This window comes from Trichoderma ghanense, assembly GCF_004382785.1.
Source record: "Trichoderma ghanense strain CCMA-1212 chromosome Unknown scaffold_20, whole genome shotgun sequence".
Classification (NCBI taxonomy): Eukaryota; Fungi; Ascomycota; class Sordariomycetes; order Hypocreales; family Hypocreaceae; genus Trichoderma; species Trichoderma ghanense.
The window spans coordinates 6,186-25,468 of record NW_027395683.1 but is presented as its reverse complement, the minus strand read 5'-3'; the positions used below and the strand labels follow the sequence as shown (position 1 = coordinate 25,468).

Genomic DNA, 19,283 nt, shown 5'->3' with positions numbered 1-19,283 from the left:
TGCCCGTGTTACATGGAAAGAAAGCAGCTACTGAAGAAAACAGCACTGTATTGTGGTGCCCGATGAAGACCTGAGGTACGAGTACTCGTATGGCCGCTCTGCGGACATTGCAGGTCCAGCCGGCGCGTCTCTCCACCAGCCTGCTATCGAGCCTTGTCCATGTCTTTTCCTCCCCATGTTCCCCCAAACTGGCCGCTTGCTGTGCCGCCGACCTTTTTGCACGCTTTGGGCAGCTGGTCCGGCTCTAGCAGCGCTTCCTGCTGTGGCTCCCCAGCCGTAATCAATGGAGACGGCATCAAGTCCTGGTCCCCTGGCGGATGAGCAGGGATCCACCGGCGAGCGGGTTCGACAGCCTTCACATGATGGATCCCGGCATCTTCAACAACCAGCCATCCATCCATCCATCCATCCAACTGCGTGTTAGGCATTACATGTACTGTAGTAGGTACAGTACCTACCTAATTGAAGACACGTACCGGTACAAGTCAAGTCTGAGCCGACTGCGATGCAACCAATGGAACCACGGCTGCTAGGCAAGTACCGTGTACATGAATCCTCTACGCAACTCCCGGCTCTCCATGCCTTGGTTGAATCGCAGAACAGCAACGAACTGCCTGTGACTGCAACCCATGGACGGCCCGGATAGTCCTTTTGATATGGCCTAGTTATAAGACGCGCATGGACCAGGTGAGACGTGCTCGTTTCCAGGTTCTCCTCCTTCCCCGGGTTTGCTGATCCAAGTACACACAACTACCTCACCTTACATCAATGCTCGGTTGAATCCCTCAATACGGCGAGTTACTCGGCCAGCCTCCTCGTCAAACTCTGCCTACCTTACCCAAGTATCTTGGACCTGTCCAACGCAGTATAACCATTCGAAAGGCTTCGATTCTTTTCCCCTTCCGTCCCCCTTGCCCAGAACAAGCCCTAGCCCTGCCTGCAAGTTCTTCCCAAGTTCCCAGGGCTTTTGTCGCTTTGTGCTCAAGTGGCGTACGGCCAGGGTCTCTCCAGACTTTCGATCCTCGATTGCTGTCCGAGTCAGAGCCATTGTCCGATTTCTTGGGCTTCTGTGTTGACCACGCTCTCACACGCATCTGCCATCTCTCTCTCTGCCATTGTCAAAGTCTCTCAGTTCTTGTCAACCTTCCCTCCCCCTTCCTTCTGTCCTTCTTCATTGCGGCTCTTGCCCTTCATAGCATGGTGGCCATTGTCTGAAGCGGCCCCTGCCATTGCTGCTCTCGCTCGTTAAACATTTCCATCCTCGATCTTCCTCCACATTACACTCTGAAACAACAAGCGAGAGAAGAGCTCGTCAAGATGAGCTCGCCTCTTGGATCGCCGAGACTCATCCACTCGGCCAGCCCCTTCCGCAACAAGGTGCCTACACAGATGAGAAGGTGCCTGCCTCTCTACATCACCGTCGTCTGCGTCTTCCTTGTCATTGTCAACTTTGACTGGATCCTCGCGATACCCAATCCCGCCTCCGTCCTGCGCCGCGAGCCAAAGGCGCCTCCACTGCCAGGCAGCACGTTCCCGCAAAAGATCTGGCAGACATGGAAAGTCGATCCCCTCAACTTCGACGAGCGCGATCTGGTCACGGCGCGGACGTGGACGACCATCAACCCGGGCATGCGCTACGAAGTCGTGACCGATGCCAACGAGTTGGCATACATTGAGGACCGCTACGGCCCCAACGGCTTCGACCGGCCCGACATTGTCGAGTTCTACAAGATGATCAACCTGCCCATCATCAAGGCCGACCTGCTGCGGTACATGATCATGTACGCCGAGGGCGGCATCTACGCAGACATTGACGTCGAGACCATGAAGCCCTTCCACCGCTTCATCCCGGATCGCTACAACGAAAAGGACATTGACATCATCGTCGGCGTCGAGATTGACCAGCCGGATTTCAAGGACCACCCCATTCTGGGCAAAAAGTCCATGTCCTTCTGCCAGTGGACCTTTGTGGCGCGCCCGCAGCAGCCCGTCATGATGCGTCTGATTGAGAACATCATGAAGTGGTTCAAGGCGGTGGCCAGGGACCAGGGCGTGCCCCTGGGCGAGGTGCAGCTCGACTTTGACCAGGTCATCGGCGGCACCGGCCCCTCGGCCTTTACCAAGGCCATGCTGGAGGAGATGAACCGCAAGACCAAGGGCCCCAAGGTCACCTGGGACGCCTTCCACAACCTGGACGAGTCCAAGCTCGTGGGCGGCATCCTCGTCCTGACCGTCGAGGCTTTTTGCGCCGGGCAGGGCCACTCGGACTCGGGCAACCACAACGCCCGCAACGCCCTGGTCAAGCACCACTTCCACGCGTCCAACTGGCCCAGCCGCCACCCTCGATACAGGCATCCCGCCTACGGCCAGGTCGAGGACTGCAACTGGGTGCCCGAGTGTGTCCGCAAGTGGGACGAGGACACGGGCAACTGGGACAAGTACTCGGAGAACGAGCAGAAGAAGATCCTCCAAGACATTGAGAATGCGCGGTTGGAGCAGGAGCGGCAGCAGCAGGCGTTGGCAAATCTGCCGGCCGCGCTCCCTTAGCCGTTGCATGGCTGATGACTTGGCGGTGATTTCTCTTCTTGCGTCTGCAATCTGTTTCCATCTACAGACTGCGACCGATCTAGACTTTTGGTTGTTATGGTATCATGGGCTATATGACTTTTTTTGGCGCTGGAGTTGTTCCTCGGGCATGGAGTTGGCGCTGCTTTGAATGGTATTGAAAGGACATGAGAGCGGGTGGCTTGTGGCATCTCGACGGCGATGTACTTTGATGGAAACCAGGTTGGCGACATGCGCCTTGCATCAGTACATGGGCGTGCGTATATATATAGATTGATGTAATGAATGAAGACCGTTTGAATATCTGCTGGATGTCATGGATGGAAAGATGTTGAGTGGATCGACGTTGTGATGATGCGCATCGTTGGCTGTTTCTTGTTAAGGCTGCCTTGCTGGGTCAGCATTAGCGGCAGTATCTGGCTCTGGCTGAAGCGCTGGTCGATGACGCCCTTCTATCGCAGACTGTCAACTTGGCTCTTGAATGTCTGCCTTCTTCTTCCCTTTTTCCTTCATCACAATAATGTCCAGCTGAGCCTTTAAATGCCACCGATTTTGCCCATTTTGGCATCAAATCAAGTTGAAGATTGATGGGCTAATCAACGCCGCACATGCTGGACTTGCCCTTCGCCAAAGCCTGGTTCTGCATTTGGCAGCCTCGGCTTACCTAATGCCCGCCATGTGCCATCTGACCCGCCCTCTAGCCTGACGTGTACCGCCCGTCTCTGGCATTCGCCGCATCCAACCTCCATCTGCAGACTTGCAACTCGCCTCTTATCCTTTCCGAGCCCTTCGACCTTGTCCATCGCCTTGCGCCTCCCCATCAACCGCCTCGTGTTTCCGCAGCCTCGCGACATCTCCGCAGCCTTCCTCGGCACACCCTACGCACGTTCGACGCTTTCGATTTCGACGTCGTTTCTTTTGCCCGCTGCCGGCTCCCCGCCACTCTCTCTCACTCACTCTCGCTGCGTTGGTAGAGCGCAAACAAGTCAAACCAGCCCCTCGACGAAATGGCCGCTCGCGCACCCCCCGCTGGCCGACCGGGCCTCAACACTCGCTTTGCGCAGTTCAAACTCGTTCTCTTGGGTGCGTTGACTCCTGGCAATACGGCAGACAGACGGACGGCTGTGTGCTTGAAGCGTTGTGTGCTGACATTGTTGTTGTTTTGCGACAGGCGAATCTGCTGTTGGAAAGGTGAACTAGCAACGTCTTTTGACTCGCGGTGTCGAGTCTACAATGAAAGAGGAAGATGTAAGACAAAGCGGCTAACATACTGGTTGCAGAGTTCAATAGTCCTTCGTTTCGTCAAGGTACGATTGCACGTTGTTGTCTGGGAGGCCTCTGGACCGTCTAGCTAACGAGAGCTCATCAGGATCAATTCGACTCGTTCCGGGAATCCACCATTGGAGCGGCTTTCCTCACCCAGACCATCTCGCTCGATGAGAACACGACGGTCAAGTTTGAGATTTGGGATACGGCTGGCCAGGAGCGATACAAGTCGCTGGCGCCCATGTACTACCGAAACGCCAACTGTGCCGTCGTCGTATACGACATTACGCAATCCGTATGTTGACGTTCGAGGTGGCATCCCAAACAGGGCTGATATTGACTCGGACAACGCAGGCATCACTAGACAAGGCCAAGGCGTGGGTCAAGGAACTCCAGCGCCAGGCAAACGAAAACATCATCATCGCCCTCGCCGGCAACAAGCTCGACTTGGTCAATGAGCAGCCCGATAAGCGGGCCATTTCCACCGCCGATGCCGAGGCGTATGCGCGCGAGGCCGGCCTCCTCTTCTTTGAGACGTCTGCGAAGACGGCCGAGAACGTGCGGGAACTCTTCACCGCCATTGCGAAGAAGCTGCCCTTGGACCAGGTCGGACCCAGACATGCGCGACCCGGGCAGCGCCCCGGCGTCAGTCTTGCACCAGAGAGCTCCAACACGAATGCCAACGGACCTTGCAGCTGCTAGACAAAGAAATGTGTTTTTCCAACAAGGTTGCGGTGGGACGTCTAATGATGACCTATGTACCTACGTCCTGCAATGCAATACATCCGCGGGGGCGTGTTGACGAGATTCAGGTTCAGGCCGGGATAGACTGACGGCAGTGATTCAAGGCCTCGGCTTGCATCGAGGCAAGTCGAGGGTATGTGTCGTATATTTCTCGGAGTCTTGGGTTTTGGAGGGTTACTGGCCGACGATTTATTATTTGTGGTCTTTGTTTTTTTATTTTTTTGCTCGTTTTGTTATAATATGCACTTCATGATGGTTTTCTGCTCGTCTTGCTTGATGGGGGGTTCGAGGACATGCTTCTCTCCCTGCCTTTCGGCACGTTCTGAGCCTACGGGGATGCCTGATGGAACACGATGATGGGGGACGATGTGTATCTGACCGAGCGTCTAATAGATTGCTGCGTTGATTAGAATACGGCCTTGCATCGTGCTTTCTTCAGTTTGTCTTGTGATGTCGAGATGCTCCGCAGAAGCCGGGATTCGCACGAGCAAGTGGGTCGCTCACTGTTTGAGAGAAGAGCAAGACGAACTGTTTCAAGAGTCGCATGTTGAAGTTGATGGCGGTCAAAGAAAATATAAACCTATAGAAAGGAGATATGTCCTCTGCTTTCATTACAGAATGGCCTGTATCTTGAAGAACTGAAAGCTATAGATACGACATGAGCTGATCTGTTACGTACATGACTGCCCCGTTGCGTCACGGCTCCGGTTCCCGCCGGTAGTTGATAATACTGGGCAAAGAAAAGACGGCGAAAAAAAAGCAAGACCCATCATTAGCCGAACTTTTTCCCTGAGCGTTTAATTCCATTGGAGCTTCCAGGTCTTCTTCTGGCATCTGACCGAGATAACCAACCAACTTTTCCCTTTCCCATACCCCCCCAACGTTTGTTTCGCCGGGGCCATTGAGCAATCTCGAGTATGTTGCGGTCATCGCTTCGGTCGGCGAGATTGCTGGGCGGCAAGCCCATCGCGGCGGCTGCCGGGCGCCAATGGTCTGTCGCTGCGGCGCGACAGGCGCCTTTGGCCAAGGTATGGAGTTGTTTTTGCTGCTCTCTTTTTTTCTGTTTTGATGATGTGGGATTGGAGATGGTTATGGATGATTGAAGCTTTGGTTGAGTTGGCTTGAGGGACGAGAGGGAGGGGGAGAGTTGGAGAAGAGGGCAGAAGAATTGGTTTTTGTGGTTTCGTGGTTCTGTCATGTTGCAACTGTACTATGTGAGTTGAACCGGCTGGCTGACTTACTGCTGTATCCAGAGATTCTATGCCGACCAGAAAACCCCCCCGGTTCTGCCCACGTCCGAGACCCTGTCCTCTGAGCGCGCTCCCCCTCCTCCCGCCCCGGAGCTCGTCGACACGACGGTGACGCCCTCGGAGATCCCCCCCACGCCGCCGCCTCCCCCACCCGTCAGCCAGAGCGCAGAGCCGCCCAAGGCCAGCCCGCCGCCGCCGCCGCCCAAGAAGAAGAAGGGCTTCTTCCGGAGGCTGCGCAACTTCATCTTCACCCTCATGGTGCTTGGCGCGGCCGGCTTCGGCGGCGGCGTCTGGTACTCGCGCGTCAACGACACCTTCCACGACTACTTCACCGAGTACGTCCCCTTTGGCGAGCAGGCCGTGCTGTACCTCGAGGAGCTCGACTTCAAGAAGAGGTTCCCCAATGCCCGCCTCGGCGGCGGACGACGCACCGATCCCGGCGAGAAGGTCAGGATCCCCGCGCAGAGCGGAGCGTCCTGGAGGGTGGCGGAGAAGACGGAGCCTTCCGAGCGCCGCACCAGCGCCTCTCCCAGCGTAAAGAAGCCCGAGAACAGGCCCGAGGAGCCGGCCAAGCCCGCGCCGCAGCAGGAGGCTGTTGTTGCCAAGCCGGCTGAGAAGGTGACTCCTCCAGAGGAGGCGGCGGCAGTTGACTCCAAGGCCAAGGCGACCGACATCAAGGACACACCCGCAGCCAAGCCCCTCAAGTCCATTGACCTGATGGCCCTGCCCGATGCCAAGGAGCCCATTGTCCGAGATCTCGTCCACATGCTGAACGACCTCATCCTGGTCATCAACGCCGACGGTGCGTCCGGCAAGTACTCTTCAACGGTCGAAAAGGCCAAGGATGAGGTTTTGAGGATCGGTAACCGGTTGAAGGATCTCAAGAACGAGGCTGAGAAGAAGGCGTCCGAGGATGTCCGATCCACCGTTGCCGAGTTCGATGTCGCTGCCAATGACCTGATTCGACGAGTGGAGGGCACCATGGCTCAGCAAGAGGTTGCGTGGCGCAAGGAGTTCGAGGAGCAGATGAAGGCTGTTCGCGAGAGCTACGACGAGCGGGTCAAGCTGTTGCTGGAGCGCGAGAAGAAGCTCAACGAAGAGAAGCTCCAGAACCAGCTCCTGGAGCAGGCCATCGCCCTGAAGAAGGAGTGCCTCAAGGAGGTGGAGACCCTCGTCGAGGAGGAGCGCAACAGCCGACTCGGCAAGCTCAACGACCTGAGCGCCGCCGTGTCGCAGCTGGAGCAGCTCACCACCGGCTGGAACGAGATCGTTGACACCAACCTCAAGACGCAGCAGCTGCACGTGGCCGTCGAGGCCGTCCGCGCCAGCCTCGAGGACGGCCAGCACCCCCGGCCGTTCATCCGCGAGCTCGTTGCGCTCAAGGAGATTGCGGCCGACGACGCCGTGGTGGACGCCGCCATTGCCTCCATTCCTCCCTCGGCGTACCAGCGCGGCATCCCCACCTCGTCGCAGTTGATTGATCGGTTCCGCCGCGTCGCCAGCGAGGTCCGGAAGGCGTCCCTGCTCCCCGAAGACGCGGGCGTCGCTAGCCACGCCTCCAGCTGGGTCCTCAGCCACGTCATGTTCAAGAAGCAGGGTCTCGCGGAGGGAGACGACGTCGAGAGCATCCTGACCCGCACGCAGACGTACCTGGAGGAGGGCGACCTGGACGCCGCGACGAGAGAGATGAATGGCCTGCAGGGATGGGCCAAGACGCTGAGTAAGGATTGGCTGGCCGAGGCTCGAAAGGTGCTCGAGGTTCGGCAGGCGCTTGATGTAAGTGACATGAACACCCCCCCTTGACAATGAGGAGAGACATGGTTTTGCTAATGCCTTCGGAAATATAGGTTATTGCTGCAGAGGCTAGACTACAGAGCTTGAGGGTGGAATAAAAAAATCATAGGGGTTAAGGGGAGGAGTGGTTTCATATAAGTTCTGTGTAATACATTGACCAGCGAGAAAGGGTAGAAGGAAAAAAGTAGAGAGGGCTTCCGGCCCCGTGTATAGTTTATCAACAAGATACTGCCAGTAAAAAAAAAAAGGGAACTTCAACCGCTGGTTTCCGATGCTGTGATGATGATTTACGATCTGAGTTGCTCCAATAACAGATGTATCTACACGTCACTGTGCATACTCATTCATTCAGGGTAGTAAAGTAAAGTACCTAGTTTATAGAAATGACAAAAGTGTCGACGTTTTGCGGGTTTTTGTACACGACGCTTGCGAGTACGGTCTTAGGACACAGGAAAGACACCGAAACAGACACGAGTAAACGAAAAAGAATACAATGACAAGGTTTCCCAAGACGCTTGCTTATACCATTACAAACTGGCAAAACATTGCTAAAAGAAAAAAAAAAAAAGGTGCATCACCCCTAACATTACATGGCGCCATCGGCATCAGCCCGTCCTATCCTCTCATCTTCACCTCCCCGCTGTGAGCCAGCCTCATGTCGCGCCTCGCCCTCGGCAGCCTTGTCCCTCGCCCGCTCCAGCCTTTGCAGGGCATTCTGGATAATCTCATATTGCTCGCTCAGCGTAGTACTTTGCGCCCCGGCCTCGTCTCCCCAAACGACAGAGGAAGAAGAAGAAGAAGCGTCGCGTTTGAGCAAGTCGCCCAGATAGACCTGGATATCCTTGAGATTCTCAATCAGCGAGAGAAGATGGGAAATGGTCGCCGCGTATCGCGCTTCCAGCTTCTTCAGCAGGGCAACTTCCTCGCGGAAGCTGTTCTTCTGCTTGTTGTCCTCCACGAAGCGCCCGATGTAGGACCAGACGTTGGACAAGAACGAGGAGCCGCCGGATGGAGGCTTGCCGAAGCTGGAGAGGAGGCGCCGTTCGGCCTGTTCGATGATGGCGCTCAGGTGGGCCTGGCCTTGGCGGAGGAGCAGCGAGAGGGCGTTTCCTTCCTCGAGGAGCTTGTCTAGGCGGTCCTGGACGAGGGTGACGTGCTCCGAGTACTTGTCCCACAGGGCCTTGTCGTTCCCGTCCTGCCCTGATGACCGGAAGATGCTCAGCGGGCGGACGGCCCAGGCTATGATGGGAGGCAGCGAGGGGGCCTCGGGTTCCATGGATAGGGAGTTGATGTGGCGCAGGGTCCAGCGGTTGATGTTGATGACGGAGTCGACGGTTGATCCGACGTGGATGTGGAACGTCTGCATGCTTGCGGCTGCGCGGCCGACTTTTTCAATGTAGCTGTTGAGCTCCGATGTCAGGTCCTCGCTGCCCGAGTCTTCGCTCGTTTTGAGGAGCGATCGTAGATTCCGCGTAGCCATTTCCGACTCCTTGAGTTCACGGGGCATGGCCAGCCCCTGTGTGGACTTTTCCAGCACGCTCTCGAAGCCAGCTTGAACGTCCATGAGACTTGTAAAGTCGATGAATGAAGTCGAAGCTGCGGGGCGGGATGACTCGGCCTCGAAGAATGGCATTTGGAAGTTGGAAACGCTCGGAATGTCGTGCAGGGACTTGAGGGAGAACGACTGCACTCTGTCGCGGGCGACGTCCAAGGAGATGCCATTGCTGTGGACTAGATATGCGGCCATGGTGATTGCGGCGGGTATTGCTGCGTAGCGCAAGGCTCGAAACAATCGGCCGGAGGAGCTGGACGTTGAGCTTGACGCGCGGTAGTTGCCATTGGCCGAAGCCTCGTATTCCTCCTTTGAGAGTCTGGCAAGTTCTTCCTCCACGTCCCATTTTGGATGGTAAGCATCGTCGTCGACCTGATACTCATGCTCCTGCTCATCATCCCACACACTGCCCTCCTCCGTATCCTCATCTGCTGTCCTAGCGCTTCGCGACGCTTCGCTCGCGACGAGATTGTTGGCCTCGACGAGCGGCATGCGGAACTGCATGTCGGGCCGCGGATACGAAGTGCGCTGCGACGTGGCGACGCTCGAGGGGACGGTGGGCCGGAAGGGCTGTCGCAAGATGACGTTTTCGTCGTTCTGGAAGTTGGCAAAGTCGCGAATGCTGTCCTGCGACCCAAAGCCCGCGCTGTCCACGCTGCTCATGCTCTGCGAAAAGGACTGCGTGGGGAGCCCGGACGAGGGCATGGCGCTTGAGGGAGGGCTCAGGTCATCGTCGAGGGGAGGGTCGATGATGCTGGTGTCGAAGCTGTCGTTTTCGCCGTCGACGAGGCGCCACGAGCTCTCGGGGGGGATTTCGCGCCGCCGCGATGGCATCTTTTCTGTTCTTGTCGGATGTTGGGAGGTCGGGAAGGGAATAACAGCCTGTGAGATGCGATTGTGAAGATGCACAAGAAGAAACTGGTCGCCACTTGGCTGCGTCTCCGGGCCGTCTTGTCAAGATGGATTGGCGGCGTTGGTTGGAGGGATTGGATGAGCCGAATCAATCCTCCGTCTTCCGCCCACGAGCTCGAGATATCGCAAACATGGGCCCAGGTCGGTCGAAGAGATTGCGATCTGGAGCCTGTGGAGGCGTGAATCGCGACGACGGGGATCGCAAGTGGCGCGAGCGAGGCAGCAGTCGCCGGTTGATATACCCTGGTAGCACTTTGGAGTTTGCGACGTATCGATGCTATCGATTGACGTGATTTAGGCGGGATCGCGTCGCGACGAGGAATGAGTCACACAGGCAGGTGAATGGCGAATGAAGACACACGGCGAGGCAAGGCTGAAGCACGAGCAGAGGCATAAGCACGAGTCACGGCTAGGCAGATGCGCGTTGTTTGTCAATTTGAAGATGCGGGAGATGCTTGGTGGAGGGTGGATTGTATGTATGTATGCAGTGGGTTGAAGCTTGGTGGTTAAAGAGGCAGGGAAGTTGTTTATGGAGAGAGAGCGCTAGGCTGCATCGAGGGCGGGTCCGGACTGCTTTAGTGCCATCTGAGGAGATGGAGAGTGTGGAGGGGGCGACGGTGAGGGTACAAGTGATTCCGATTCGTTTCCGTGGGTGGTGAGGTAGAGCTTGGGGATGGAGGTTGGAAATGAGAGATGCTGGACTGCATGTATGCGGAGGATGAAGCAGGTTGGGGTTTCCATCATCAATGTGAGATGGGCAAGGTGCCAGTTGGTGATGCACTATGTCTGGAGGAGAGGGTATCGGTACCTTCTGGAGACTGGCCAGATGCGACTGCTCAGTCGTAAGATCCACAGCAAAGCCATCAGCTTCAAAGAGCATCAGTAATTCTTGTTCGTCGTATCAATATGCATTTGTATGAGCGACTCGAAAGGCCATATCAGCCGTGCGGTGGACAAGGTCTTATGCATTCTGTAGCTGACTGCCTCGACTGCCTCGACTTCGTCGCGACCCCCTGCTGCCATTCAAGGAGAAGGATGGCCATGAGCTGTCGTGCTGATGCATGGTTCGTCAGCTATTCAACCGCAGACGAGAAACAAACAGCAAACCATGCTCTCAAGCACAATGCAAACAAGAGGTTCAGTGTTACCGCGTCACTTCTACGGTGTGCAGAAAAGTTTGGCGAGTCGAACCAACAGCTCAAGGCAGCTCACGGCAGCCGTCCCATGGCGCCGCGTCACATGGCAAGCCTTTTGACGATGACCTTGTCTCATCATCACAACTCAAGGTAGATGGCACTGAAACAGCCAACAATGCAGCCAAATACAATGCTTCAAGAGTTTCAATGTCCATTGCACGTGCTTTAGGCTCTCTCTGTTGACTTTGAAGTATCAGTAATGGATGCCTTTTGGTGCTAAATGACGGCTCGGGCCCGGCCTATCACGGCGCAGATCCACGAGCCGAAGTCACCCCAGCTTTTTCAACCTCGGCTCACTCAGCTCAGCTTTCATAATCGCCATTTCAATTACAATCACTATCCCGCGACCCTCATCTCAGCATGCAATCTTGACACAACCACGACCAACCCTGTCCACTCGAGATTCCGATCCTCGACCTCCAACCCTCGATGCCGACTCCATGAACGACTCGAGCTTCGTCCAAGCCCAGCAGCGCGTCGCTGCACGACGACAGGCCCGCGAGGCCGAACAACGAGCCCGAATCGCGGCCCAGCGCGAGTCCTCCCGCGTCAACGCACAGCTGCAGCGTCTGCCCTATCCGCTCAACCGCCTCATCAATGCCTGGGATGCCGCCTCTTCCATAGAGAGCACCCGACCTGCGTTTCGCGTGGCGCAGGTCGACGCCGAGCTGCTGGATGAAGAGCTGCTGGATCTCCTCAAGGGGCAGGTCGGCGACGCCCTCAAGTACTACGCCGGCGGGCATCTCAAGGACGACTGGTCCGCCGAGATTCTGCTGGCGCTGAGGGCCGTCCTGTTCAAGCTGACGATCTGGGACAACGACGCCACCTACGGAGCAGCCCTGCAGAACCTCAAATATACCGACGCCAGAAAAGGGGGCCCTGTGCTGGCACCTCCGACGAAGCTACAAAAGTCGCTGTACGGCTTGGTCACAGTCTTTGGCAAATATGCCTGGAATAGATGGGAGGATTGGCTCGTGGATCAGGACGATGGCTACAGCGACCCCAGCCCTCGAATACAGAGGCTGGCTCGGTTAACGTCTGGGCTGACCACGGTCCACTCCGCCGCGGCATGCGTCTCCTTTCTGGTGTTCCTGTTCCGCGGACAGTACCGCACCGTCCTCGACCGCGCCCTGCGCATGCGGTTGGCGCCTCCCACAAGCCACGTCAGCCGTGAGGTCTCGTTTGAGTACCTCAACCGCCAGCTGGTGTGGCACGCCTTTACCGAATTCCTGCTGTTTGTGCTGCCCCTGATTGGCATCAACCGCTGGCGGCGATGGCTCAGCCGCACCTGGCGGAAGACGAAGGAGATTATCAACACAAAACAAGGGGGCGATTCGGCCAACGGCGAGTACGGGTTCCTACCCGAGAGGACCTGCGCCATCTGCTACCAGGACCAGAATGCCGCTGCGTCGTCAGAGTCCGAGATCATGGCGGCAGCAGCCTCGAGCGGCGTCATCGGGTCAGCGCAGACGGATGTCACGAATCCCTACGAGGCCATTCCATGTGGGTGCATCTACTGCTTCGTGTGCATCGCAACACGGCTGGACAGGGAGGAGGGCGAGGGCTGGACGTGTCTGCGGTGTGGAGAGCATGTCAAGGAATGCAAGCCCTGGAACGGCGACGTGCTTGAGCCGAGCCGCAAGTCAACGTCGACAAAGACGGTGGCCTTTTCAGATGACGTTGTTGGAGGATCTGATGATGGATCGATGATTTCGAGACAGGAGGGCGTTGGGGCTGAGGTGGTGAAGCGTTGATTTGATGAGCAAAGTCGTGAAGCATATGACTTATCGTATACTTGATCTGACTTTGTTAAGAGGAGTGAGTGGAGTTGTATATATATACTCAGCTGGGTTTTGGGCTAGGATTGGTTGTATTGTACAACGTGCTGTGTAAGGCTGGCAGGGACATTTATCATGGGAAAGTTTGGCAATCGGGGAGTATAGCGTTTCAGTATGTATCTCGGCAAGGTTATATAAACCAGGCAAAAGGGCTCTAATAGACATTACAGAACATAAAATTCACAAAGATGGTTATATATTGACGAGAGCACCGTGGTTCTATATGAACTTGGCGATGGAGTCTGAGCTAGGTTTTAGTAATGGTCGAAGCGTTCAACTCGTGCCGAGGCTGAAGCTGAATAGCGCTGTTCTAACCTCGCAGCCTATTCCGCGCTGCAGTAATTAGTCTAGCAGGCGCCAGTGATGTCATTCCCGCTACACCGCCCTTGTGCCTCCAGGTGGCTTTCAGGGGTCCTCTGGCGGCAACCGCGTCATTCTGCCCATCTGCTTCGCCAGAGGCACCGAATCTGCTGTGCATCCGCTGCGAGTGTGTCTGTGAATGTGCTGCAGCTGCTGTAGCAGCTGCTGTAGCGCCGATTCCCCCCCAAACAAGCATCGACGGATCTCCAGCTCCAGCTGCACAGAATATTCCAGGTGTTACTGTGCAGCACCTAAGCAGCTCTGCTCACCTCGGGTACTACTTACAGCAACATCTCCATGCAACCACCATCTCAAGAGAAAACAGCAGAGCGCCCGCGATCCAACCCCATCATGCAGATGCAGGGATGCCCCTCTGCCCACGAGACCCTGCCGTAGGTCAGTTCCACATGCTTTTCTTTTTCTCCGCTGCTGGCCGCCCTTGTTCCCGCGCGAGGTCGACGCCCCGAAATCGCATTCCAGTCTTGCTGCTGTTTGCATTTCTCGTCTTGCAAGCTCTCTCACAGAGCTATCTAGCTGTCTGTGTCAACCGTCTGTCTGTGTGTCAACCGTCTGTCTGTCCGTTTCTAGGCTGTCGCTGCCTTGCACAAGCCGTACATAGACGAGACGGACGAGAAAGGGACGAGCAGCGCCCGGCTGTTCGCCGCCTTGCTTCTCTTGTCTAGTCTTGTCGTCCGTCTCTTGGTTTGCCTCGCCTCACGCCCTTGCTTCTCGTCTCCAGCTTCATCTTGTTTCAAGCCGTGTCTCTCTTTCTGCCCGTGGCCCAGCCATGCCATCCTTCTTCCAGTTCACCCAGGGCTCTGAATCGCGCGTCCGCCCTACAGACTCGTCGCCTCTGCTCGGCCGCTATCGAGCCGTGCCTCCTCGCCCGCGTCGACCCAGCAGTCCCCTGGGTCTTCTCTCCGCTCGCTATGAAAACGGGCGCGACAGCATACATGTCGGGTACGGAGCGCTGATTGTGGCCGAGATCGAGGCCGGGCTCCTGGACGGTCGAGATGGCTCCAGGGCCGGTGACACAACCGATGATGGCGGGTCGAGATCCAAGTGGGAGAGGCTGTGGCAGAGCTACTTTATCGATCTGTTTGTGAACCCGAGGCCATCGGCTGTGAAGCGCGTCGTGGACAGGTGGTGGACCCGATATGGGCTGCTTGTCCTCCTTCCTGCGGCGCTGGTACGTTTGTTTGGTTCAGTGTTTTTGCTTCGGTGCTCTGCTGTTGCTATTCCCAACGCTGGCGAGTGAGCGCTTTTGCTCCCGGACCCGACGCTGACACATGTGCCCCTTTCAGGCCGTTGCGTGGTGTGCGGTGCCTTTCCCGCAGTACTCGATCCCGGACGAGGGCGACGACGGCGATACTGCGATTGGCCTATGGCTGCGACTTACACGATCGGTGGCGACGTTCGACAGCAAGATCCCCGGTCACGGAGCGGCCCGCGTGCAGGTCAACTTTTGGTTCTTTCTCTTCGTCTACTATGGCTTCTATAACCTCAGCGCGCTGATTTGGATCACCAAAGTGTTCAATCTCTATAGCTTGAACTGGTATGCGATGCGCTCCCAGGCCCTTCGGACAATTGGAACTCAGCTGACCATGAATATTCTGCTAGGTGGCCGCAGTCTTTGGGCTTCCCGGCGACAGTCTCTTTGCTCGCCATCACCTCTCTTGCCGTTCCCATCCCCGTGTACTTTACGCCTTCTACCCGCTTCCTCACCGTCCACAACACAGCGTGGGTATCATGGACCTTCATCGTCATGGCCATGCCAGTCGCCATCTCGTTTCTCATCCTCATGACAAACGAGCGCCACATCAAGCTACGGCACTCACTCTCCGAGACCCAGCGCATCTTCACGACCTCGTGGTGGACGGGTGAGCCCGATTCGTTTTCTAACCGACAGCGCCGGCGCCACGACCTCACCGACGATCTCTGGGAGCAGGATGTCCCGAGGGTTCTGCCTCCGTCCGGCACGTCTAGGGTGGCGCTGCGACGTCGATGGCTGCCGGCCAGCTTTGTGAGGTTCTTGTGGTTCTGCGTAGCGCTCTTCATCGGGCTGATGGCCTATGTCCTCGGAGAGGCGTATGCGGAAATATACCTCCGCACGCTGCCTCACAACAGTTTTGAGACTGTTGTGTACGTATACGGATGGGTGGTGACTGTGCATTTGCTTGATGCTTTGACGGGCTGGGTGCTGGGCATCAAGGAAGGCGAGCGCGTGGGGAGTTATCCCCTGAGCTGGGTCTTTAAGCTGTTAGTCTCTCTTTTCCCTTTTCCCCCTCCTCTTCTACCCTCTATGATGCCTTGATTTCGGTTCGAGTTGGAGTTGACTTGCTAACATAGCTTTGTCACAGCTACTTTATGTTGACTTACCAGACCTACGTCCGAGCTCTATACGCCCGCCTCCGCTCGCCGTCCCAATTCGTCATCCTTCAAATTCTCTCCTCCACGGGACTGGTCATCATCACGCCCATCATGATGACTCGCCTGTTTCACAGAATCCTGACCATACTAGGCCTTAGTGGGCTGACGTACGGGACATACCAAAAGCTGCAAACTCGCAACCTCTTCATCCGCTTCCTGGCCGAGAACACCTCCATGGCCACCTTCCTGGGCAGCATCCTCGTACTCCACTTTGGCGCCAACAAGGACGTGTACCCGTACTTTGCCTTTGATAAAGCCGAGGACGAGACGCTGCAGTACGACTTTAACCTCACCTTTTATGCCTCGATGGTGACGTGGGGATGCGAGCTGGTTGCGAGTCTCGCCGTGCGGGGGCTGATTGCCCTCTTCTTCGGCATCGACGTTGGACTGGAGGGCAAGTTGGATCTGGCTGTTTGGCCGGAGCTTTTGCCCACCAGCGTTGCTGTCATGCTTCACGTTTTGCAGAATATGCTGTTTTCCATTATACGTTTGCAGTTTCGCACATGAAGAGGAGAGAGAACGGCAGCTGCAGTTGGCATTGTGAAAGAGACAAAAAGCAGCAGCAAGAAAAAAAGATATTCTTTTGTTTAACGATCTGGCTCTTTTCTGATGTGTTCTCTGTTGCACCAGCTTCTTTTAACAGTCGGCCTTTTTCCTCCTCCACTCCTCTCCTCTCCTCTCCTTCCCCCCTCCTCTCTGCTTTTGATACTTCAAGTCTTGAGCATGCTTGAACGCACTGATACCCCTCTTTTCTACTCGCCATATTTAACACGGTTTTCTTATCTTTATAGAGCTCCTTGGGGTTAGCATTAGATATCTAGATGTAGTAGTTGCGAGTGCCAGCAATTTCCTATAGTCAAGGAATGAATGGAATAATGCCTTGAAAGCTGTATATATCAAGGCTACAAAAGGTATCCGCTCAAGATCACTTCCTCCCTTCTATTGTAAATGGCCATCTAGTGCTTAAAAGTAACCGTCTTCGTCCTCACCCACTCGTCCAACCCAATCGCGGAATTAAACCGCCCAAAGCCACTCGCCTTGGTGCCCCCGTGGGGCAAAGCCGGCTCGTCGTGGACAGTCATGCTGTTGATGTGCACGGCGCCGCTGTCAATCTCCCTCGCGAACCGCAGCCCCCTCCTCAGATCCTCGGTGAAGACGGCCGCGGTGAGGCCGTACTCGGAGTCGTTGGCGAGCTCGAGGGCCTGCGCCTCCGTCTCGACCTCGTACAGGGAGACGGTCGGGCCAAAGGACTCGGTGGCGTAGAGGTCCATCTCGGGCGTCACGCTGCCGACGATGACGGGGCGCAGTTCCGCGCCGCGGGACTCGTTGGCGTGGACGTCGCCGAGGATCACGGTGGCGCCCTTGGACGTGGCGTCTTGAACGAGCGCCTTGTTGCGGTTGACGGCCGCTTCGTTGATGAGCATGGGGGCGGGGCTGTCGGACGGGAAGATTTCGTTGACGGCGGCGACGAGCTTCTCCTGGAACTGGGCCTTGACTTTCTTGTGGACGATAATCTTCTCCGTAGACATGCAGATCTGGCCGCCGTTGAGGAACGCGCCGATGGCACACTGCTGGGCCGCGAGGTCCAGGTCCGCGTCCTCCCACACAATGGCCGGTGCCTTCCCGCCGAGCTCCAGGATGACGGGCTTGAGGTGCTCGCCGGCAAGCCTCCCGATGACGCGCCCGACGCCGGTGCTACCCGTGAAGTTGACCTTTCTGACGTGGGGGTTGGCGATGAGCGCCGTGGTGATCTCGGCTGCGGTGTCGCGGTCGTGGGCGATCATGTTCATGACGCCGCTGGGCACGCCCGCCTCGTGGAAGACGGATATGAGAGCCCTCATGCACGCGGGTGCGTGCTCCGAGGCTTTCAAGACGACGGTGTTTCCGGCTGCAGCAGGGCCGACAATGGAGCGGGTGGGCAGGATGTAGGGAGCGTTCCTAAGTCACGCCGTGAGATGTGATTTCTTGGGGGGTTGCAAGGGTGGAAAGCCGTGGCAGAAACATACCAGGGAGCGATAGACAAAACAACGCCATAGGGTTCTCGTAGCACGATGCCACTGCTGCTGGGATCTGCCAGGGCAGGGAACGACCCTTCAATGGCAGAGATTCGACTCGCGGCGTCCCGAATCAGCTCGCCCGCCGTCTTCAGGTTGAAGAGAGCCCAGGGAAGGGTGGCCCCCGTCTCGTTTGCCATGATGTCGGCCAGCTCGCCGCTCTTCTGCTGAATCAAGTCGGCGGCCTTGAGGAACACGTCACGGCGGTACGCAGGTGTCGTCCTTCTCCATGTCTTGAAGGCCGCAGCCGCCGCATCGACGGCCGCAGCGGCGTCCGAGACGGTGGCTGCACCGCATCGATGGGAAACTTTGCCGGTGACGGGGGAGACGACGTCGAATGACCGCTCTGGATGGTAGTCTTTGCCGTCGATGAAGAAAGGCACGACATGCGCCTCCTTGGTGTCTCCTAGGAACATTTTGATATGTGACGTGGCTTGGCCGCTGCTGAGTGGGAGAAGAAGGGTAGATGCTGGTAGATCGGCTGGTGCGAGGGCAAGCCGAACGAAATGGCGAACCAAGCAAGTGATTTGATTGTTGACTGCTCCAGCTCCTTCGTCGTGGTCAAACGCAGGTACTTATACCCTCGCAAGAGTGGGCAGTAAGGGAATGAGAGCCCATGCAGGTTAACCGACGATAGAATTTGACATGGATATTAAAAATGATCTGCATTTTCGGGAGCTTGATAGTCGTGTCAAACAAGGCACCTTGATTTGTGCGGGGTCGGTTCCAGATGCGCCTCAACCAGCACTAAGACATTGATAGCGTCGGCTCCGAGAGGCGGCACTGCAGCGTCGAGCAGCACAAAAGAGCCGTGGTGGCTTCCCGAGTGCTTCAAGGCGGCTCGTGAGTAACGTCTTGGTGAGCATGAGGCTGTTCACGATCCCGGCAAGCTTGCGTATCCCCGGCCAGAGATTACAAACCGGCCTCATCATTAGTCAGGTGCTTTCCGGAGGGAGGCGTCCAATGTGAGTATATCCGACCGAGACCTCGCAGGTGAAGCGTGAATAAACGGGAAGACAGGGGGACGGTCCCGAGATGCCTCTTGCTTCATTTAAACTGCTCCAGCTTGTCCGGCTCCAGGAACGGCTGTGGCACTGCCATGGTGTTGATGCGGACGATTTCTGGCAGTGGCATGTAAGCGACCCGATTCCGAACGACGTGAACTGGGGGTCAACGCGGCACTTACCAGGCTCCGGCACAGAGCCGGGAAGAGCAAACTGATCGGTGCATTTCGTCTTGGAGGAGTGCACATGGATTCCGTGATCAGGGACCGGTTTCAGGACCCGTTTCACGGGCTGCTTCACTGTCTGGCTGTCCGTCAT

At 56.6% G+C, this 19,283-nt stretch overlaps 9 protein-coding genes across 9 annotated transcripts; 5 read left to right on the top strand and 4 right to left on the bottom strand.

Annotated features, from left to right (window-relative positions):
- Positions 1 to 143: 143 nt before the first annotated feature.
- CCMA1212_009907 (uncharacterized protein) lies at positions 144 to 1,116 on the bottom strand (the record flags this gene model as incomplete). The annotated part of the gene is made up of 4 exons (XM_073706970.1): positions 144 to 436; positions 477 to 526; positions 834 to 1,029; positions 1,089 to 1,116. The coding sequence occupies 4 exons, from the start codon at positions 1,114 to 1,116 to the stop codon at positions 144 to 146; spliced, it is 567 nt and encodes a 188-aa protein (XP_073554510.1).
- Positions 1,117 to 1,317: 201 nt separating this feature from the next.
- Positions 1,318 to 2,547, top strand: CCMA1212_009906 (Initiation-specific alpha-1,6-mannosyltransferase; the record flags this gene model as incomplete). The annotated part of the gene is made up of 1 exon (XM_073706969.1): positions 1,318 to 2,547. The coding sequence occupies one exon, from the start codon at positions 1,318 to 1,320 to the stop codon at positions 2,545 to 2,547; it is 1,230 nt and encodes a 409-aa protein (XP_073554509.1).
- A 1,025-nt stretch (positions 2,548 to 3,572) lies between these two features.
- CCMA1212_009905 (GTP-binding protein ypt5) lies at positions 3,573 to 4,533 on the top strand (the record flags this gene model as incomplete). Its single annotated transcript, XM_073706968.1, has 5 exons — positions 3,573 to 3,648; positions 3,737 to 3,756; positions 3,846 to 3,872; positions 3,935 to 4,126; positions 4,186 to 4,533. The coding sequence occupies 5 exons, from the start codon at positions 3,573 to 3,575 to the stop codon at positions 4,531 to 4,533; spliced, it is 663 nt and encodes a 220-aa protein (XP_073554462.1).
- A 958-nt stretch (positions 4,534 to 5,491) lies between these two features.
- Positions 5,492 to 7,717, top strand: CCMA1212_009904 (MICOS complex subunit MIC60; the record flags this gene model as incomplete). Its single annotated transcript, XM_073706967.1, has 3 exons — positions 5,492 to 5,603; positions 5,829 to 7,601; positions 7,673 to 7,717. The coding sequence occupies exons 1-3, from the start codon at positions 5,493 to 5,495 to the stop codon at positions 7,715 to 7,717; spliced, it is 1,929 nt and encodes a 642-aa protein (XP_073554511.1). The 5' UTR covers position 5,492.
- A 488-nt stretch (positions 7,718 to 8,205) lies between these two features.
- CCMA1212_009903 (uncharacterized protein) lies at positions 8,206 to 10,005 on the bottom strand (the record flags this gene model as incomplete). The annotated part of the gene is made up of 1 exon (XM_073706966.1): positions 8,206 to 10,005. The coding sequence occupies one exon, from the start codon at positions 10,003 to 10,005 to the stop codon at positions 8,206 to 8,208; it is 1,800 nt and encodes a 599-aa protein (XP_073554513.1).
- A 1,714-nt stretch (positions 10,006 to 11,719) lies between these two features.
- On the top strand, positions 11,720 to 13,033 carry CCMA1212_009902 (Peroxisomal biogenesis factor 2; the record flags this gene model as incomplete). Its single annotated transcript, XM_073706965.1, has 1 exon — positions 11,720 to 13,033. One exon carries the CDS (start codon positions 11,720 to 11,722, stop codon positions 13,031 to 13,033), a length of 1,314 nt encoding a protein of 437 aa, XP_073554512.1.
- Positions 13,034 to 14,264: 1,231 nt separating this feature from the next.
- On the top strand, positions 14,265 to 16,414 carry CCMA1212_009901 (uncharacterized protein; the record flags this gene model as incomplete). Its single annotated transcript, XM_073706964.1, has 4 exons — positions 14,265 to 14,666; positions 14,782 to 15,032; positions 15,098 to 15,736; positions 15,838 to 16,414. The coding sequence occupies 4 exons, from the start codon at positions 14,265 to 14,267 to the stop codon at positions 16,412 to 16,414; spliced, it is 1,869 nt and encodes a 622-aa protein (XP_073554515.1).
- A 449-nt stretch (positions 16,415 to 16,863) lies between these two features.
- Positions 16,864 to 18,377, bottom strand: CCMA1212_009900 (Vanillin dehydrogenase; the record flags this gene model as incomplete). The annotated part of the gene is made up of 2 exons (XM_073706963.1): positions 16,864 to 17,845; positions 17,914 to 18,377. 2 exons carry the CDS (start codon positions 18,375 to 18,377, stop codon positions 16,864 to 16,866), a joined length of 1,446 nt encoding a protein of 481 aa, XP_073554514.1.
- A 631-nt stretch (positions 18,378 to 19,008) lies between these two features.
- On the bottom strand, positions 19,009 to 19,283 carry CCMA1212_009899 (uncharacterized protein; the record flags this gene model as incomplete). Its single annotated transcript, XM_073706962.1, has 2 exons — positions 19,009 to 19,082; positions 19,148 to 19,283. The coding sequence occupies 2 exons, from the start codon at positions 19,281 to 19,283 to the stop codon at positions 19,009 to 19,011; spliced, it is 210 nt and encodes a 69-aa protein (XP_073554458.1).